General features: G+C 39.4%; 1 protein-coding gene across 2 annotated transcripts in view; it reads left to right on the forward strand.

Annotated features, from left to right (window-relative positions):
• The window catches only part of sdk1a (sidekick cell adhesion molecule 1a), a 452,163-nt gene that overhangs the window by 240,551 nt on the left and 189,605 nt on the right, over positions 1-22,007 (forward strand). For both annotated transcript variants that reach the window (XM_073838832.1, XM_073838837.1), the window contains exon 5: positions 16,083-16,216. In XM_073838832.1, the coding sequence (XP_073694933.1) occupies positions 16,083-16,216 (134 nt within the window). The remainder of the gene's footprint in view (positions 1-16,082; positions 16,217-22,007) is intronic.

Genomic DNA, 22,007 nt, shown 5'->3' on the forward strand with positions numbered 1-22,007 from the left:
TGTTCTGATTCTGGAGTGGATTATTCCTCCATTTGTAACGAGGGGGATACTCTACAGTTAAAGAATGAGGAAAAGTGAAAAGTGATTTCAAGATGGATTCTACTAATGACAGGAAGTGACTGAGAATATCAGGTTATTTCAGGTCATTGCACTAGGTTGGGTTTATTTTAGTGTAAACAAGATTTCATATTTTACAGTATGTTGTTTCATGGACTTTTTTTAGTGTTAGTACAGTGTGGTTGTTTTTGTTATTATTTTCCCGTATAAACATCCTTTTAAGACCATTTTCTCTGACAGAGCTGTATTTTTTTTAATTAGATGATCACAGTCGAATAACATCCAGGATCACCAGCACAGTACAATGTTGAAGTGTTGAAAACACATTTCACAAGTTCATTAACATTCATGGAAATGAATTCTCTTCTCCCCAAGAGCAGACCATTTATATTATCTATCATTACTCATGATACCAAGAACCTAATTAACTACCATGGTCTATGTAGCTCCATTTCTGCGTAGTCAGGTTGTGTAAAGAAATTATTTTCCAATTTAATTTAAGAGGGAGAAGGGGAATATACTTCAGGATTGAGTTAGCCATACATATATATATATATATGGACAAACCCAGCGGATGGGTTAAACCCAACCTAATTGTCTAAAAATGACTATATAGTTGGCTTTAAATGAACCCAAAATAGGTTGTAATTTAAAAATCAGACTCCTAATTACTAAAGGTATCAGCAATAGTCAAAAGGTGAACATTTATTAATAAGCATTTCAAAAAAGTTTATTATTTAATTAGTATGTATATGTAAATATAACCACACATATGTATGTATTTAATATTTATTTATTGAGTGGCATTTTTCGCGTATTGGGTTTTAGAGTTTCTGTTCTGTTTATTATTATTTTTCTGTATGAATTCTGTTCCAAAATCTTGTCAAGTCTCACAGATGGAAAATCAGTAGGTTAAATTATTATCGAGCAAATCATTTTAATCAGGGCTTGGAAGTCGTCCATAATGAATTATGCTGAAAGTCTTTGAAATGTCAGCTAGCACTTGAAGCCCCAGAGCAGACGGGCGCGCACTAGCGCGACCCACACAGGCTGCGGGTTACTTAAGGAGCTGGCTGGGACATGCCAGCAAACCTGGTTGCCTGGCAACCTTGTTAATTCCCTTAACGAGAACAATTTGCATTGGGCGACTCCAAGGAAATTATGTTTAATAAATATACATTGTGTTGCAGAAGATCACCTGTTTCCTTGTTTGTAGATCATAATCAATCAATATAGATGGAAAGATCTTTAAATATTTATTTAAAATTTAACTGAAATGAGTAAACTTTATTTTTTTTTTCTTGCTTGCTTGTCTTTCTTGATTAACCTGTGCTTAATTAGTATGTTTGAAGGCGAAATAATTGTTATATCTTGCATTTTGTTTATTTATAAATTTTAATTTACTTTATTATGAACTAATAAATTCAATTAAATCAGTGGCACGTAATCTCCATGTATTTCTAAATTACTGTAAGTAAATAAGTTAGTACTTCAAGTTTTTAATCTAATTATTCAATTAAAAAGAAAAAAAATTAAACACATAATCTTGTGTTTATTAGGCTAAACACTTCCTCTACACCAGGGGTCTTCAACTAAAATGGCTCGAGGTCCAGTAATGAACCCTGCTTACCAGCCGAGGTCCGGACAATTATATATAAAAAACTATTTATGTTTTTTGTGAGACCAGGGTATCTGCAGCATATTTTATCTTAAATTCTTGACATTTAAACACCTTTTTTAAGACCTGAACAAAAAATAAATTAAGAAATAAATAATTAAAATGACTGTAAAAAGCATGATTTACAATTCAGATGCAGGGTTCACAAAACAAAAAAAGATTTCTTAAATTATAAACCATTCCCATTCCAGCCTTCAAGAGTCAAAAGTATCAATTCTTATATTAATTTAAACAATTATTGTCAATCAAGTATTATATTAATTAACATATACATATATTTTACTGCCTTAATTGATTAAATTTGTATAACACATTATCTTTGGGAATTGGCATTGGGAATTGGTGTGTGTTCGTGGCGGTGATTTTAGTTACATTGTTCTGCCATTAGATGGTGACGAGACGAGCAGTAAAGACTTTAATATTGAAAGAGACTAAAACGCTGTTGAAGGAAGTTTTTTTTTTTACTTTCAACAACAGCTTGAAGACACAGCCAGAAAATGGAAAAATTGGAAAATCAGAAAATTGGAAATCACCCTTAAAAGATGAAAGGATAGTAACTTGCGACAAAGACAGCCTATCGCTTTTCTCAGCGGACATTCAAACTAATTTTTTATTGTGAATATGAGATTTAGCTGAAGAATGAATGCTGTATCAGATGCAGGTAATCACACTTGCACAGTCCATCTCTTTCTCATAATACTCTACATAATACAGTGAGCTTTTAATACATTTATAAAGTAAGCTTTTAATGAAGCAACTTAACGTTTCTTCATTACTAGTTCTAAAGGGACATTTTCGAATTAGCAACAGAGACTTGGGCTTAGCTGTTAAACTGTCAAACTGAGATTTGAATCCATGGCAAAAGGAAGTAGTTCTGCACAAAAGAGGGATTTTAAAGACAGTACGTTGTTGTTTTACTATGTATTTATTGGGGGCAGCCGTGGCCTAATGGTTAGAGAGTCGGACTTGTAACCCAAAGGTTGCAGGTTCGAGTCCCAGGTCCAGCAGGGATTGTAGGTGGGGGGAGTGAATGTACAGCACTCTCTCCACCCTCAATACCACGACTGAGGTGAGTCCCTTGAGCAAGGCACTGATCCCCCAACTGCTCCCCGGGCGCCGCAGCAATGGCTGCCCACTGCTCCGGGTGTGTGTTCACGGTGTGTGTGTGTGTTCACTACTGTGTGTGTGCACTTGGATGGGTTAAATGCAGAGCACAAATTCCTAGTATGGGTCACCATACTTGGCCTCACTTCACCTCCTTTCCTATTTACACCCTCGTAAAGTGGTGTAAAATGCAGTATTACGCTCGTAGCCGTGAGATATGGCTGTATATGGGCACACTGTGATTACCTACAGCCAAATCACAGCTGTGTCGATATACAGCCATATCTCGTTTGATACTGCTCATATATATTCATTTTTTCTAATTTGTGTGAAATACATATTATGCTCTATCGCTCCATTTCTCCTCACGTGACAGGCTAGAAGACAACTCAACTGCTTTGGGATACTCACAGTGGAGAAGTGTGCTTAATCTTGCAAAGTATTACAGCATTGAAACTGTCCTTGCACTAGTTTCTTTCTAGCCTCCTGCTTCAGAACTTGTAGAGGACTTAAAAAAAAACATCGCAGGAGAGCTGGTTGACATGGTTGAGGCTGCTGGGATCCACATATAGCACCCACAGACAGCCAAAGTGGCATCAGGAGTCCAGAGGGCAAGCACTCCAAAACCTTGTTCATCAAAGAGAATAGTGCATACTATCTTTTCTTCTGGTGCAAAGTCTCACAACAACACAGCCTTCACATTTCTGATAAGGCACGTCTCGTCTCATTATTTAGTCACAGTGTTGTTGCGAACTCTGACACAACAAAGACGCCTCCCTGTCTTTGTACTACTGTCACTCCGTCTGCATCCCAAAGCTAGCTGACAGTCTCAGGACCCAAAGTCACGGCTGTCCCGATCACAGTCTGTCCACTGTGTCGCAAAGATGCCCTAAAATGTCGCTGAGAAGAAAAACCAAGATCAGATGTATACTTTTTGCATTCACTAGGACTTTTTTGGTTGGTTTAGTTTGACTGACAGTAATACTCGCGTCTACCATCTTAAGGTAGAAAATGGGCCCGTCCCTTCCCTTACAGCTATAAAGAAGCTTTTATAGCTGCCTTCCCAGTGAACTTGTAAACTTTGCCTGATAGTTTTTCCTCCAGCACTATTTGAGTTTATATTTCAGTGATCGTAGCTGTAATGGTGCTCTGCAGCTTCTACAGGCCCTTCAAAATAGAAAAAAAGATGCATAAGTGACTACACAGGAGGCATTTTTATGGGTTTTGTTGGTGTAGAGGCTGCATGATACAGGTTTTACCCAGTGTGTTTGTACGGAAAGGAGCTAAGGTTTTGTTCTTGTCCTTATTTACCAAAATTACATTCATTTTCAGGCCATGATTCTTTGGGAATTAAACCCATGACCTCTTTATCCCATGCTCTTCCTGCTGGGCTTCAGTAAAGATGTCTAATTCTGCTTTTAAAGAATGCATTGAAACAATATTTTAAATTGTTCTCTGACATCTACATAGAAGGTATATGGCATAGAAAAGAGCAAAAATTCTCCAGAAACAGTTTTACAGGTCCATTTACAACCCTAGGATTTGTCCCTAGAATGAAATGCTCTGTTATTGCCTTATTTGGAAGGTTCCTGCATAATAATGAGGAGCTCTGCTCTGATTGGCTGTCTCACAGAACTGCTCGCTCTCACACAGCTGTAAGGAAACACATGAAGGAAATATATATTTAATTACGGCCACTTTTATTTATTTAACTGTAGCTGCTTTTAATATGCGGTTTGTTGAATCTGCCGTTTTGAATCCGCTGACATTTTACTCTCTCTACTGTGAGTGCTCTGTGTAACGTTATACTGCAGCGAAGTAGTATAACGTAAGAAGGACTTACCACACAAGTTTTGATGCTTTAGTGATGCTCAGGATCTGTAAATCATTCGCCATCATCCGTGCAGTCATCTCTCCTTACTCTGTTTATGTGGTAAGTGAAATCTTATGTACTGCAATGTAACAGGCTAGCGCTAGCATTAAGCTAACCATGTCCCTTCAGTAGCTCGCCTTATTTTACTGATGTACTGAAGTTACTGACGATTGGGCTATGCAAATATTGGGCGCGTAGCTATTAACGATCGGGACTATTGCGTAATAGTCGGTGTTATGTTGGAATTGACGTATTTTTCGGTGGTCTTTTGCAAACACCAGAATTATATAAGAAGTAGGAAACGATGGTGTTTGAGACTCAAGGTATGTCATGTCCATGTACTGAACTGTTATTATTCAACTATGCCAAGGTAAACACAGTTTTCCATTCTATGGCACCTTTAAAGAAGGTTCTAGTAAGTTAGAATGGAAGGAGATGCTCTCCTGAAGAACAGTGTGCATTTACTGCAAAATTTTAACCATATTAAAAATTTTGTCTGTACATGATTATGATGCATCATCCAATATACCACTAATAAGCGAATGCATTTGCTAATTTAGTTTTAATGCACAAAATGGAAAATCGTCAAAGGAGGCCATCCTGTCCTACTGGGGTAGGATGACCCCATGTCATTTTAATGAACATTTATAATTCTTTTTTTATTTTATTTTAAATGTAGAGCGTATGACTTTTTAACGGTTTGCGTATAATAATAATGGTAATTATATATTTTATATCCTATGTTTTTGAGAAGAGTTGTCATAAGAACAATAAAGTATGGTTCTGATGAATAGGCCTTTAGGCTATAATGAATAATGTAATTCATAGAATAAAATTAGTCCATGCGCGATGAATTATATGTGACCCTGGACCACAAAACCAGTCTTAAGTCGTTGGGGTATGTTTGTAGCAATAGCCAAAAATACATTGCATGGGTCAAAATTATTGATTTTTCTTTTATGCCAAAAATCATTAGGAAATTAAGTGAAGATCATGTTCCATGAAGATTTTTTGTAAAATTCCTACTATAAATATGTCAAAATGTAATTTTTGATTAGCAATATGCATTGTTAAGAACTTCATTTGGAGAACTTTAAAGGTGATTTTCTCAGTATTTTGATTTTTTTTGCATCCTCAGATTCCAGATTTTCAAATAGTTGTATCTCGGCCAAATATTGTCCTATCCTAACAAACTATACATCAATAGAAAGCTTATTTATTGAGCTTTCATATGATGTATACATCTCAGTTTTTGTAAAATTTAACCTTATGACTGGTTTTGTGGTCCAGGGTCACATATATAATTATTAAATTAAAACAATTAAACACAAGTCAAGGGTCTGACTTACTAATATTTAAATTGGATTTATTTATTTTTTTAATCCTAGAAATCTCACTGAATTTTGTCCACATATCCTCCATTTACAAAAAGAATTTAAAATGTTTTAAATGAAAAATAAATACACAACTCACTTATATCCAATGACCAAAAAAAAGAATAATAAAAAAATAAGTAATTTTACTTAATATTTGTTCGGATTGCATAAATCTCACAGAGCTAAGCATTAAATAAATGTGTTGAGATGAAATATAGTGGCATATTTCTGAGTATTTATTTCTTTTGAAATCCACTCCAATCACATACTGTTTATCACCTACTCTATAGTAGAGAAGTATGCAACCCATCTTATCCTACTCTTCAAGTCCTTAATTAGCTGTTTCAGGTGTGCTTAATTAGGGTTGGAGCTAAGCTGTGTAGTAACATGGCCCTCCAGGACCAGGAATGGACACCTTTGGGCTACAGGAGCCTTTCATTTCCTCAAGCTCTCTTGAATGATCCGACAAAACATCACCTGTCGTGCCCTGACTTGAGTTCTCCCCAACTGTATTGGTTCATTTATTTATTCTCTCTCTGTCTCTCAGCACAAAAGTAACAATTGGTTTAATCTTGTGTTTGGTACTGTCGAGCCCCCGGTACATGCCAGAGCTCTATTATTTAGTAGAATAGTGTGGAACAAAGAGAATGAGAGGAAGTGAAGGCCCACATGGGTGCAGCAGTGTTTATTTATCTCTCATCATTCTGCTACTCTGCTGAGGTGTTCGGTAACCCTCACCCTGAAGGTATGCAATGCACCTAATGAAAAAGACTTGGCGGTTTTTGATCCAGTAAAGGAGGCTATTTATTTCATTTTTATGGGGGTGGAATAAAAAAGCATATGCATTAAAAGTTAGCTTTCTGGAGATAGTTCAAACCCTGGAGTTATGTGGTCTTCTGTGTTTGGCGCTGCGAGAGGCACAGAAAACCCATTTGATGTGACTTGAAAGTTGTGTACGGATGCAATGCGTTCGGTTGCTTTGTCGAACGTTATTTTAAGCAGAACTTTCTAGATGCCGAGTTGAAGAGGTTGGAGTTTGGGTGAGAGCTTTACCCTGTAACATTACCACAGTCTTCAATATTTAAAGTGAGAAACTATCTTGTTTGGACCTCTTTAAACCATTCTCCGAACCTGACGGAAATATCCCTTCAGACTCGTTTATATTTGATTGTCTGTATTGATGTGAACCTGAATATTTCATTGAAGGAAACCAAAGGAGATCCTTCAGCTCAGCCGGGCGGCTCGGCTCGCCTCAGATAATGATTAGGGAGAGATGTTTAGATTTATCTGACATCCTCTAACGCAAACTTGTTAGATGTTAATGCATAATTAACTGTTTTTTATTATAACAGCTGTGGGAATGGCAGCTTTTACTTAGACATTACGAACGCTACTAGAAGTTAGAAAATTGGCTATGGATTGGCTAGCAGGGATGTGTGGAGAAGCAAACAAGGTAATTTTTCACCATGAAACAAAAGCATATTCATGTAAAACATCGCTTAAAGACAGATTTTGTATGCATAAATGTGCTTCTGCCAAAAACATACAAGCTTTGCATTTTAAACAGTCTTTGCAGAGATTCTTTACACACACTGATTTAGAAATACTACCAATGTCTCAATATCACCCACACTCATGTTGCTTTAACAGTAAAGGCTTTTAATGCAGACTTATATTTGATTCAAAAGTCTAAAGTTTGTTTGTTGTGAAAGTCAATATCAGGGTTGTATGCCATTCAAAAAATGGAGATTAAATTCTAGTTTAATTTGAATTGAGGCAACAAACAGTTTTCAGAATATTTTAGATTTGAATATTAGAATGTAGAATTCAAATGAATTGAAATGTAAAGAAATTAGTGGTAGGCATAGATTAATTTTTTTAATCTAGATTAATCTCACTGTAATTTTGGAATTAATCTAGATTAAAATGGCTAATTTGAATTCTGCCGAAGGCATTCAGAATATGTGTGCTACCCAAATAATGACTAAAAGTAAGTCTTTGAGAACGGGTTTCTCAAGCCAGGTGGCGCATTAGACCAGGGGCTCATCTCCTGTTTCCAATATGCATCAGAAACTGCTTGACAATTGCATTTACAACACAATTAACTATACAAACTTGTGTAACTATTCCTACACTGCATGTACTTCTGCGTCAAAGGCTGTGCGACGTGCGCGTTGCAGTTAAATACACAGACGCGCACGGGCATGGATATCTGCGTGCACAGTCTTCGGTTAAACTGCGTTGCTTTTAGAAGCGTCAATTCAGTTTATCAAAATAAATTATAACTCACGCACCTGCCCCAGTAAAAAGGGTCTAGCAACGCCCCTACCCTGAAGCAAACCCGGCTGCTTCATAGCTGCATCCATGTTAGCATGTCTCCTTTGATGTGGTAATTTCACAGTAGGCATACACAGAGGTTCGAAGACTCGTTTTCGCCCCCTACAGTGCAATTCGGCTAGGTATACATCCGCGCTAAAATATCAAGGTGAAAGTCATCATAGCTTGTGTAATATAGACCCAGCTCCCAACCCAACTTTGAGAATAGATTAACGGCGATATTTGTTTTATCGCCAGATAAGAGTCTCACGTTAACGCAGCACGTTAACGCCGATAACGGCCCACCACTAAAAGAAATACATTTTCACCTAAAAACGCTAAGATGAACTTTGAATGTTGGCTTAAAAATCCTAAAAGTTTGAAGGTTTATAGTTCTTACAGACTGAGAGAGCAATAGATTGGTAGACCAATAGATATATTTAGAATTGCCATATGAAATGCCAAGTTCTGTTATGAAACTGGCACTGGCTAGTTCCTAAATGCAAACTGATGCTATTCACAGCATTTAACTGCTTGGCACAAGCTGATGTGTTAGCATTATGTGGTTAGCATTCATCAGAGCAGATTGCACCGCTCTTTCAGAGTTCTTCTGAAACCCTCCACCTCCCCAGCTCCACTTGTATAGATCTGCTAGGGGTTATTATATATGCTATTAGTGCAGCAGCAGTATGCCTTAAATACTTGCAGCAGTGCATCAGCGTATGTATTGGCAGTAGCAAGTTTGTATACATGCTTTGCAGCAGCAATAACCAACAGCAGCAACAATTCAGCATCATAGCAGATCTATTCTGCCAAGACCAAATACATTGATATTGTCATATCCATTACCAAGCTAAAATCTTCTGAGAGTTGTCATGACAGAACTGCAATCATTCTGAACTACAGTATGATTTGTAGTTAATGTTACTACATGTGAAAGTGAACTACTATTGATTATGTATATTGTGTTTCCAGGAGTACCATGCAAGCGTACTGTGGTTCTGACCAGTGCACCACAGACCAGCATGGATGGTTGAGTTTGTGTTCTGAAAGGCCATTAGTCATGATTCCTGTGGTCATAGGGTTGAGTTGGGCTGAGGGATGGATGAGGCAGCAGGCTTATCTTCACTTGTACATCTCAGCCTACAAATGGCCTGCACATTCATCACAGAGAGGAGACTGCAGTGGACTGTTGCTTTTAATGGATATTAAGAAAGCAGACGCTAGAAACGCTAGAACCGTGGCCTGGATATGGTCTGGCAGAGAGATTTTCTGCTGTCATTGCATTCACACCATTGATCATCTGGGCACCGGCTCAGCTCCACCGTGTTTGTGTGAAAGTGTCTCAGCGTGCTGTGATACATAGCAATGCAGGAGAGAGAGAGGAGAACAGACCATCAATGCCCTTTCTTATCTCTATCTCTGACTTAGCTTGTATATGCTCTTCTTGCCTTGTCTCTTAACGCTTGTTCTCATTTCCTTTTAAATATATATTTTTAAGTTTTGTTATTTTGTCCCACTTTTTTTCTCATCAGGTGTTTTTGTGTCATCTTCACTCCTTTTTATCATCTCATTTTGTGTCCACCCCTCCTGTCTCATATTGTCTTTTCTCTTCTTGCCTTGTCTCTTAACGTCTCTTCTCATTTCCTCTCAAATAATCTTATGTTTGTTTTATCCCATCCTTTTTATTTCTTTTTTGGTAATTTTGCATCTCATCCCCACCCCCTTTTATCATCTCATTTTGTGTCCACCTCTCCTGTCTCATCTCGTGTCATGTCTAGTCTCACCTTGTCTCCTTACCTCCATCATGTCTTGTCTCCTCTCATTTCTTCATGTATTGTCTCAGCGTCAATCTCTCAATCTCTGTTTCTTTGATCTTTTTTTGTCATTTTGTCACCTCCCCTAAATTTTGTCTCATCTCATTTCTTCTCGTCATATCTTTTTCTTGTTTCTTCATGTCTCTTATTATCTCATCATGTTGCTTTATGGGTTGCTGGCATGGGAGGTGGGCACCCTAACATAGAGGGCTAAAGACTGTAGCCTCTAGCGTCAGTTGCATGTGCACCTCTTGAGATCAGGGGAGTGAGGTTTACCTGCACAGCACCTACCTCTGGCCTCCGCTAGACTCACCCCCTAAACCTCACTCAAACCCGGGTCACAGCACCAATGAAACCCTCCGGGTCCTAATCACACCCGCTCTGAGTGGGACTTGAACCAAGGTCGCCAGCATGGGAGGTGGATGCACTAACAAGGAGGCTAAAGACTACAGCCCCTAGCATCAGTGTACCTCTTGAGATCAAGGGAGTGAGGTTTACCTGCACAGCACCTACAGCTGGCCTCCATTACACTCACCCTCTTGAACCTCACTCCCATCTGGGTCATGGCACTAATGTAACTCGTACCCGCTCCAAATGGGACTTGAACCCAGGTCACCAGCATTGGACGTGGGCGCACTAACAAAAAGGTTAAAGACTACAGCACCTAGCGTCAGTCACAGTGCACCTCTCGGCATCAGGGGAGTGAGGTTTACCTGCACAGCACCTACCCACTGGCTTGAGTTACACTCACCCCCCTAAACCTCACTCCCATCCGGGTCATGGCACCATTGTAACCCCCTGGGTCCTACTCGCACCCAATCCAAGCGGGATTTGAACGTAGGTTGCCAGCATGGGAGGTAGGCACATTAACAAGGAGGCTAAAGACTGCAGCACCTAGTGCCGTTTTGTGCCACTTGAGATCAAGGGAGTGAGGTTTACCTGCACAGCACCTACTGCTGGCCACAGTTACACTCATCCCCCCCAAACCAGGTCAGATCCAGGTCATGACACCAGTGTAATGTAACCCCCCAGGTCCTACTCGCACCCGCACTGACCGGGATTTAAACCCGGGTTGCCGACATGGGAGGTGGGCGCACTAACAAGGAGGCTAAAGACTTCAGCCCCTCTTGAGATCGGGGGAGTGAGGTTTACCTGTAGAGCACCTACTGCTGGCCTCTATTACATGTTGTGTCCACTAATGTCTTTACACCTTGTTTCAACTATTCTTGTTTTCTCCTCACGTCTCTTCTGTTTTCATTTTGTTCAGTGTCTCTTTATAATTTCTCACTGGACTCTTTCTACAGTATGAAAGTTGGTAGGCAGCAGAATTTGGAAGCAGACAGTCTGTTCTGTTTAGTTGTGAGGGGTCAGGTTAAAGGGACAGGAAGATTTAGGGATATTCTCTCTTTCAGTTTGAGTTAAAGTCCATAGAGAGCACACAGGAAGGTCTGGGCTTCTGGTTCAGCAGCTTTCAGAATGGTTGTGCTTCATCTGTACTTCGTACGTGTTTCTGAGACACGCGTGTCTCCACTCAGAGCACGGCGGGGGAAAAGGCTTGACTCATGCCCGCAGACCACCTTAGGCATCTGAGCCTGAAACAAGAAAATTGCCATGACCTGATTTCATTCACTTTGAGCATTTATTTGTTTGATCCTGGGGCTAAATGGGAAAAGCAGACATAGTGTCACTCTCTATGGCCTCCTGTATGGCCCTGAAGCTACTTTCCCAAGTTCTTTTACTGCTTTATAGTCTCACATAAACAGACATTTGCACTTGTCTTTTTCGCTCAGACCCACAGCATATTTTCTGGCATGATAGTTTGCCTGCATTTTTTACATTCAGATAGACTTTGATCTCTTCTTTTGCGGCATCACTTAGAGGCACACAACGTATTCCATGATTCCGACATAATTCCGGGTCATGACGCCTCAAGGCATCAGCGCTTGTGTCTCCCTGCCTGCTTCCCGGGCGTCAATGCGGTAAGCTTTTCTGTCCTCAGATGTGGGTGGGAGAAAGTTTTCCAAGGCTCGAGAGCATCATAAATCAAAACGTAACGTCAGATCCACGCAGCTGGGCTCCCAGGAACTAGGAGCACAATATGAGTTGCTGACATTTTAATTACTTTGTCATACATACTGGTAAGCCTATTTTGAGAGTGTAATTTATGGCAGTAAATGAAAACAAATATTCTCTAAACCATCTTTCTGAAAGCCAGTTCTTGCCATGTTGATTAATGCAATATCTCTCTAGCGGTATGTCCAGTGCCCAAGAGAATTAGGTTCTGGCCCCTTACCGGCGTGTGCGCATTTTGTTAAATTTCAGAGGCTTTTGAATGTGAAACAGCAGGTAAACAATATAAAAAACTCTAAGAGTAATTCATCTTCAATTATGCCTTTGACTTTTTTTTCCTCAAAAATCTCATTTTTCTTTTAGTTTTCAAAACAGAGATGATAAAAAGTATTAAGGCATGATTGTCAGAGCGTATCTCAGCAAATTGATCTTTAGATTTGATTCTGCTATATTGGAAATGGCTGGCCGGGTTAAATTGGTGCTTTTTAGCCTGGTGGGTGCACTGCCTTTTCAACAAAACGAACCGGTCATCCAGTTTGAATATTTAGATTACCTGGGCTTCCCGGCACCTTTCCTAAGTGGATTAACATTTCACGTGGCTCCCAACCTGCATTTTTAATACGTTGTGGGCTGATATCAAAGAGTCCTCAGGGATCAGAATCAAGCATTCCCATTATCTTTCCCGCTGCGCTTTGTTTACCAAACCGCAAGCGAGGCCATTCATCTAGACAATTGTAATGGAATCCAAACTAGCTGGACTAATCGTAAAATCACTTTATACACAGGTCGCATTGATTCCGCTCGTGGCATAAACCAGGTAAACGTCGGGCCCCCGCTCTCCACGTTTTACAAACCTCCGTTGGCAGCGTTACACAAGATCACACATGCTGCTATTAGGCCCTTAAATCATCATGAAGGTGAGCTGTTTATGTACACATCAGTTCGGAGGCTCTGAAGCTTGCCAAGCCATTTCAGCTGATGCATATTTAATAATTAAAAGTCCATCAAGGCAGGCCGCTCTGACCTTTCAAAGCCGCCACTGACATCTGTGAAGGGTGCCTTTATTTCCCAGATGCAGCCTAGCCCGGATCCGCAGCCAGGTGTCAGGGTGCAGACAGCGATGTAATGCATCCTCATCAGCGGCCGCCAATCTCCGTTCCTCGCAGAGCCCCCTCCCCACCCAAGCACCAACTTTTGATGGATCTCTTTATGTTAATCTGCACTTAATCATGAAACGGCAAAACGAGAACTAAGCAGAACCGAAGCTCACTCTAATTACACGTCAATATCGCTCGCCGAGGAAGCGCAGACAGCCCTCTTGTTCCTACTTCTGCCGCATTTATTTTTTTATTTATTTGTCTATTTGCAAACGTCTCCGCGACTTGACAATCTTTTGTATGGATCTGTCTTGGAAATAGGTAATGACTGCAGCGCATGTACTCGCGGCGTGTAGGAAGACGCTACAGGTCCCGCCGAGCCGAAAAACTAATCATAAGTTTCAAAGCATCCCCGAGCCGTGCTCAGCCTCTCAAGGGCTTCTTCACGGTGGTCACGGCTGAGCAGAAAATCTCTTAGACAGCAGTGATGTGTAATTGAGGATGTCATCAATTAATCAAAAAACGAGGGAGGAGAAAGACTATGCATGAGGAGTAGGAGTCGGGGCTGGAGATACGCAATCCATGCCGGCTTTCATCTACGGAAATAAAAAGAAAACAATTCCATTCAGCCTACGTGGAGTCGTGGGTTATCAAAGCACCATGTTCTCCGCTGGTTTGAGATGGTAATTTTGCCTCAAAGAGGCACAGGGAAACTGACACCTGAATAAATCGACAGTGATACACATCTGCCATTAAGTGTCTTTCCTGCAAACTTTGGATTGATGGATGAAGTGTGACGTGCTCTGATTAATCATTAGTGCGATAGCAGCGGCTTTGACTCTAGTCTACAAGTGTCTGAACGAGATAAACCCTTATTAAAGATATAGCTCACTCAAAAATGAACATTTGCCATCATTTACTCACCCTTGTGTTGTTTAAAGCCTGTATGGCTTTCTTTTTTCTGTGGAACACAAGAAAATGTTTTGAAGAAAATACTGGTTGTTTCTTTCTGTACAGTTACTGGGGCAAGGAGCTTTCATGGATCCACAAGGTCACCAAATCTATGTAAAAGATTGTTAAAGACCAAAATTGATGTTGTAATATAGTAAAACCCTTTCCTTCCAGTGAGTTTTTGTGAAATGGTTCAAATGATTTGTTCTTTGAAAAGAGGCAACTCAAAGGAATCTTTTCCATTTTTATATATACAGTATGTGTGTGTGTATACTACTGTTCAAAATCTGAACAAAATGTGAACATTTTGAACTATTATTACTAAAGGTAAGTGCATTTTGCTTAAAGCAAGACTTAAATTCATTTGCCATTTTGCTTATCTAGTAAATGTACCTTAATTTAAGAATTGCTAGATATTTTGATTAGAAACGAGACAAAAATACTAAGCAAAGATAAGCCTTTTTTGTAGTGTGAGTCATTACTCCAGTCTTCATTGTCACATGATCCTTTGATTTGGTGCATTTCTTGAAACATTTCCCATTATTATCACAATTGAAAACATTGGTAACACTTTACTTTAAGGACCAGTCCTTGCTATTAAGTATTCGCTTATTAGCATGCACATTGGCTGTTTATCAATAGCTATATAGCACATATTAATGCCTTATTCTGCTTGACCATATTTTAGATCCCTTAATCCTATCCTATACCTAAACTTAAAGGGATAGTTCACCCAAAAATGAAAGTGTCATTAATTACTCACCCTTATGTCGTTCCAAAAAAAAATCCTTTGTTTATCTTCATAACACAAATTAAGATATATTTTATGAAATCCAGGAGCTTTCTGTCCTGGCATAGACAGCAACGTAACTACCACGTTCAAGGCCCAGAAAGGTAGTAAGGACATCATTAAAATAGTCCATGTGACATCAGTGGTTCAACCTTGTTATGTTATGAAGCTACGAAAATACTTTTTGTGCACTAAGAAAACAAAAATAATGACTTTATTCAACAATTTCTACTCTTCAGTCTTCACAAGAGTACTATGGACTATTTTAATGTCCTTACTACCTTTCACAATCTTGAACATGTCAGTTGCGTTGCTATCTACGCAGGGTCAGAAAGCTTTGGATTTCATCAAAAATATCTTAATCTGTGTTCTAAGATGAATGAAGATCTTATGGGTTTGGAGGGTGAGACAGATGGCAGAATTTTCATTTTTGGGTGAACTAAGCCTTTAAAAATGAAAATTGGTCCTCAAACTAAGGTTAGTTTTAGATTGTCATATGAGCTGTTTAATAATACAGATTTCTAAGGTCCTTTGTGGACTTTTTTCAGTGACCTGTTCCTTTTTGACTTTAGTGTGACCCAAGTCTGGGTCCCAACAAACAGCTCCCTCCCTTAGATACCAGCCCGTAGGTTTATTCCCACCAACAGCGGTATTTCTGTCCGTAATGACCCTCACTGCTCATTGATTCTCAGCTTGTGTCAGAATGAGGGATCAGGTACATTGAAAACGCTCAGGGCCCCATGAAATTCCTCCACGCCAGACGTGTCCCAGTCAAACCCAGGGCGCAATGAGTTCATGGCAAAGCTAGTTTTATGGAACCCAATATACATCAGTTAAGCACTAATTAAAATGCTGTCACTCTATTGCGATAGTGGAATTTGTTAGGCTACCAGACTAATTGTCAATAATGGTTTAACATAGCTGTATTTCATTCACTTTGTTACTCTCCACAGAGCCATAACATTGGAGAACCAGCTAGTGGTGCTTGCCACGGCCGCGGCGGACGCTGGGAGGTACTACGTCCAGGCTGTTAATGAGAAGAATGGAGAAAACAAGACAAGCCCATCTATTTACCTGAATGTGGCAGGTAAGTTGAGGGGGGGTGAATCTCACTAGATCATTTCTATTACCCTGCAGCTAATGTCACATGGCCAGCCACTGATGCAACTGAGACAGAACTATCGACCAGACGTGGGAGTTATGGCCTTCAGTTTGTCCGCTCCCTCTTTTGTTTTTGCCCACGTGTTGTAGGCGCAATTTAACACGCTCGCTTCAGAAGCACCTGCAGGCGGGCATGCAGATGCAAGGTACCTGTAATTTCCACTCCCTCAGGGGGCCGTTAAATGCGGTGCATTCATCAGAGAGGAAGGGCATCAGTAGAATGACACACTGAAGCTGTTTGTTCCAGTGACACACTTGGATCTGCTAACTGAACGTTGCTGTTGTTGTAGCTGCTTTGGCAGGTGCTACTGAGTGTCGCAGGCTTTCACAATACTAATGTGCATGTCCCATTCATGCATACACAGCCAGTGGTGATCCGTCAATCATGTATTTAATATGAAAGTTAGAACTGATTTGATCAAATTAAGTGTTGTTTAATGAATTTAACCTACTTATGTGCATAACTCTTATTCATATAATGTCTAAAAAATACATTTTGTATTATTCTAACAGCATACATGCTTCCCTCATCAATTCAGACCCATTGAAATGGATGTTCCATTGACGTAGTGTCATTTGCTTCTATCCAAAATATGGCCAAAATGTGAAAGGGAGTAGAAATCAAATTAGCCTGCAGCAGAAATAACCAGTCATTATCAGAGTTCCCTTTCAAACCAGTTAGCTCTTCACTATGCTTTAGTGCATCGTCAAGCTTGCTTGTGGTTAATGCAACAGGTGAAGAGAGACTGCTAATTTTAGGCAAAAGTGGGGTTGAAATGCAAATTATTAAAGGATCTTAACCAAAAGACTGAAAGACAAGGCCAGATGTAAGTGTTTACAAGTGCTTTTATTATCACAAAACATAAGAGATACATCATCTGAAAGCTGAATACAAAATTAATGTATGCTTTCCAGTGATGTATGGTTTGATGTATGGGAGATACAACTATTTGAAAATCTGGAATATCAGAGTGCAAAAAATCGAAATATTGAGAACATCAGCTTTAAAATTGTCCAAATTAAGTTCTTAGCAATGCATATTTCTAATCAAAAATTAAGTTTTGATATTTTTATGGTAACATGATTTTTACTTAATATCCTAATGATTTTTGGCATAAAAATCGATCATTTTGACCCATGCAATGTATTGTCGACTATTGCTACAAATATATCTGTGCTCCTTACGTTTTGTGGTCCAGGGTCAAATATTATTATACTTATTATTTTTTATTGTCAAAAGTTTGAGATCAGTAAAATTGTTCAAAAGTGTTTGAAAGCTTCGCAAAGCTGCATTTATTTGATAAAAAATACAGTAAAAATGTTAAATATTATTACAATTTAAAATAACTTTTTAATTTAAATATATTTTAAAATTTAATGTATTCCAGTGGTGGCAAAGCTGAATTTTCAGCATCATTACTCCAGTCTTCAGTGTCACATGATCCTTCAGAAATTGTTCTGAAATGATTAGATTTTTTGTGGAAAATTTATTTATTATAACATAACATAACAAAATAATTTGCTTATTGGTAACACCCAGACTGTCTTGGCAGTGGCAGTGATTCCCTCACAAGCTGTGGGTTACGTCATTGACCTCTGGGAAATGGCAGTGAGCTAGAATTTGATGTGAGATGAAGGAACATCGAATGAGCATTATTTTTTTAATACCAGATGAAACCAACTTGATGATTTGAAGAGTATAAATGAGCAGGAGGCTGGAGGCCGCTAATAAAAAAAGACCGGCGCTGAGCTGCTACGCCAACTGCAGAGTTAATAATTCAATTGAATTATGAGTTTTAATATCCTGATGAATGGAGTGCATTTAAACTAGTCTTCAGTAAAAGCCTTTAACGCGGTTCTCTCTTCCTTTGCTTTTCAACGGCTTCGGTTTTCAGATTATCACATCAGATGATTAGCGCCAAATTTGTGAATGCGGTACAGATAACGTACAATTGCGCTCATCATAATGAGCATGTATCAGCGTGTGTAGCTTTGTCAGAACGAGGGATTTGTTAGGTTGCGATGATACTTTTTTTGGCTGCTGTTGAAATTAAGCAGTTAATTAATTTCCCCATTGAAGTGCTAATTCCCCTGATATTTGAGGAACAATAGCACCGAGCCCAGATGAAGGGGTCTATCATCATGTGACTGCACTGTGGCATTTATGCGTAAAGTCTCAGGAAGTAAATACGGAATGACACAGACAGCAAAATAAAGAATATCCGGTGGGAAGCAGCCCCCATGAAAACCCTTTTTAGTTACACTTACAGACGGCAAATGAAAGCTTCTACTGCCCTTAATGTGTGTTAAGTACAATTCAAATGTCAAGACTGCCCTTGTGGCATTTATTGCTTTTCAAAAAATTCGCCAGCGTGCACCTCAGAGCTGCAAGGCAAGTGCTATGAACGAAGCAAAGAAAAATGACCTATGATGAACCATGACCTTGATCTTATTGTAATTAGCTGTGCTAGATTGCTAACCCTTCGTATGAGCTTACAGATGGTTTGAGATTTGAACACACCCCTGACCCCTAAGTATTAAATGTAATATGTAATATGCTGCATTCATGACCTCAAACTGTGTTGCTTGTTGAGTGAGAGATGTTATTATTATTTTTGCCTTGTTGGCGATAAAATGGGTGAAAAATTCCCATAGATTTGCATTGAAAGAGATCTGAGCCATAAATAGGCGTAAGTGAGGTAAGATGAGCTATTTTTTTTACTTATGTGGTCCTCAAGATAAGGGAAAATGAGGTAAAAGTATACTGAAATCATCTAAAGTAATTTCAATTTTAAATTATCTAAATATATCTATGAGAAAGGGTCCAAAAAATATGGCTTCTTATAAAAAAGTGTTCCATTGGCTCAATTTACCCCAAGTTAGGGGTAAGTTGATCTGAATCAGTGGGTAAGATGCACCATCTAGGTGTTAACTGTGCATCTAACTGAATCTAATGTGAAACCCATGTAAAATTTTAAAACATTCCAAATTTCCTTTTACAAACAGTCATAATTCTTTCTTCTTAAAGCTAACTTAAACAACATGAAACCGACCAAATGAAGTTAAATTGAAATCTATAATTTCTGAAAGATTGTTAAAGGTGTTGTAAAGTTGTAACTACCCAAAACAGACTAAACAGAGAGTTTGTTGAGTAAAATTAAATAAAAAGTTTATTAAATAAAAAAAAAAAAGAATTAATAAATGTCACTGAAACTAATGGCTCAATTTACCCCACAGCATTTGGCTCAATTTGCCCCATTGCTGCCATTTTGGAAAAAAAAAATAGTTAGCTTACCAATTCAGTCTAATATTTCTAATGATTTGCATGGTTTTATACATTGCCAAGTTACCTATATGCATCGTAAATGTGTTTAGACCTGGATGAATTTGTTTTGATGCAACAGCCATTATATCTGTTATGCTAAAATGGTTCTTTGACAAGCCAAAAACAGCTTTTTAAGTAAATGGGTGCTTTTCATTCCTCCTATGTGTTTCTCCTTTTCACGGCCTTGCAGAAATGATGGGTGGTTCTAAAATACAAGGTCACATGACAGTAAAAGTGTACAGATGCCAAGATGCATGGGGTGGATCAACTTACCCACTGGCTCAACTTACCCCACTTGGATTTTGTTTGTTTGTTTTGTTTTACTAAAGTCTCATTCACACCTAGAACAATAACTATATTAGCATCTACGCCAACACATGACAATGTTCTGTTTATTATAAACACACACTGCAGTTTTGTCATTTACCCCTGCTCAGTCTGTGGATTCTGATTGGCTGTCAGTGTTTTTATCGGTTGATTTTATTGGGTTGTCGGTTTGTCTGTCTGTCGGTTTTTCTGTCTGTCTGTCTTTATGTGTGTGTGTGTGTGTGTGTGTGTGTGTGTGTGTGTGTGTGTGTGTGTGTGTGTGTGTGTGTGTGTGTGTGTGTGTACCTGGTATTCATCACGTTGTGGGGACCAAATGTCCCCACAAGGATAGGAATACCAGTAAATTTTGACCTTGTGGGGACATTTCTCAGGTCCCCATGAGGAAACAGGCTTATAAATCATGCACAATGAGTTTTTTTGAGGAAGTAAAAGTTTGCACAATCTCCTGTGAGGGCTAGGTTTAGGTGTAGGGTAGGGTTAGGGCGATAGAAAATACGGTTTGTACAGAATAAAAACCATTACGCCTATGGAATGTCCCCATAAAACATGTAAACCAGTGCGTGTGTGTGTGTGTGTGTGTGTGTGTGTGTGTGTGTGTGTGTGTGTGTGTGTGTGTGTGTGTGTGTGTGTGTGTGTGTCTGTCTTTCTGTCTGTTTGTCTATCTGTCTGTCCTTCTGTCTTTCTGTCTGTGTCTGTCTGTCTGTCTGTCTGTCTGTCTGTCTGTCTGTCTGTCTGTCTGTCTGTCTGTCTGTCTGTCTGTCTGTCTGTCTGTGTGTGTGTGTGTGTGTGTGTGTGTGTGTGTGTGTGTGTGTGTGTGTGTGTGTGTGTGTGTGTGTGTGTGTGTGTGTGTGTGTGTGTGTGTGTGTGTGTGTGTGTGTGTGTGTGTGTGTGTGTGTGTGTGTGTGTGTGTGTGTGTGTGTGTGTGTGTGTGTCTGTCTGTCTTTCTGTCTGTTTGTCTATCTGTCTGTCTGTCTGTCTGTCTGTCTGTCTGTCTGTCTGTCTGTCTGTCTGTCTGTCTGCCTTTCTTTCTGTATTTCTGTCTGTCTGTCTTTCTGTCTGTTTGTCTATCTGTCTGTCCTTCTGTCTGTCTGTCTGTCTGTCTGTCTGTCTGTCTGTCTGTCTGTCTGTCTGTCTGTCTGTCTGTCTGTCTGTCTGTCTGTCTGTCTGTCTGTCTGTCTTTATGTGTGTGTGTGTGTGTGTGTGTGTGTGTGTGTGTGTGTGTGTGTGTGTGTGTGTGTGTGTGTGTGTGTGTGTGTGTGTGTGTGTGTGTGTGTGTGTGTGTCTTTCTGTCTGTCTGTCTGTCTGTCTGTCTGTCTGTCTGTCTGTCTGTCTGTCTGTCTGTCTGTCTGTCTTTATGTGTGTGTGTGTGTGTGTGTGTGTGTGTGTGTGTGTGTGTGTGTGTGTGTGTGTGTGTGTGTGTGTGTGTGTGTGTGTGTGTGTCTTTCTGTCTGTTTGTCTATCTGTCTGTCCTTCTGTCTATCTGTCTGTGTTTGTCTTGTCTGTCTGTCTGTCTGTCTTTCTTTCTGTATTTCTGTCTGTCTGTCTGTCTGTCTGTCTGTCTGTCTGTCTGTCTGTCTGTCTGTCTGTCTTTATGTGTGTGTGTCTTTCTGTCTGTTTGTCTATCTGTCTGTCCTTCTGTCTATCTGTCTGTGTTTGTCTTGTCTGTCTGTCTGTCTGTCTGTCTGTCTGTCTGTCTGTCTGTCTGTCTGTCTGTCTGTCTTTCTTTCTGTATTTCTGTCTTTCTGTCTGTCTGTCTGTCTGTCTTTCTATCTGTCTTTATGACTTAAACCAAGATTCTCTACACCAAGAGCGATAACTATAACTACATTATCACCCACACCAGTGGTAGTTTTCTCCTGCATTAAAGTCTGAAATTCCAACGTTCACCGTTCCTCTATGTCATTATTGTTATAGTTATGATATGAATAATTTCTGTCTCTGTTTTCTTAAAATTAGAAAAGTCATTTAAACTTTATAGTTATTGTTATAGTTATTGTCCCTGAATGGGCCTTTAAGCCAGTAAGCAACCACATGGTCACACACTGGCAACCCTAATGACATCCTA

The sequence above is a fragment of the Garra rufa genome, chromosome 1 (assembly GCF_049309525.1).
Source record: "Garra rufa chromosome 1, GarRuf1.0, whole genome shotgun sequence".
NCBI lineage: Eukaryota > Metazoa > Chordata > Actinopteri > Cypriniformes > Cyprinidae > Garra > Garra rufa.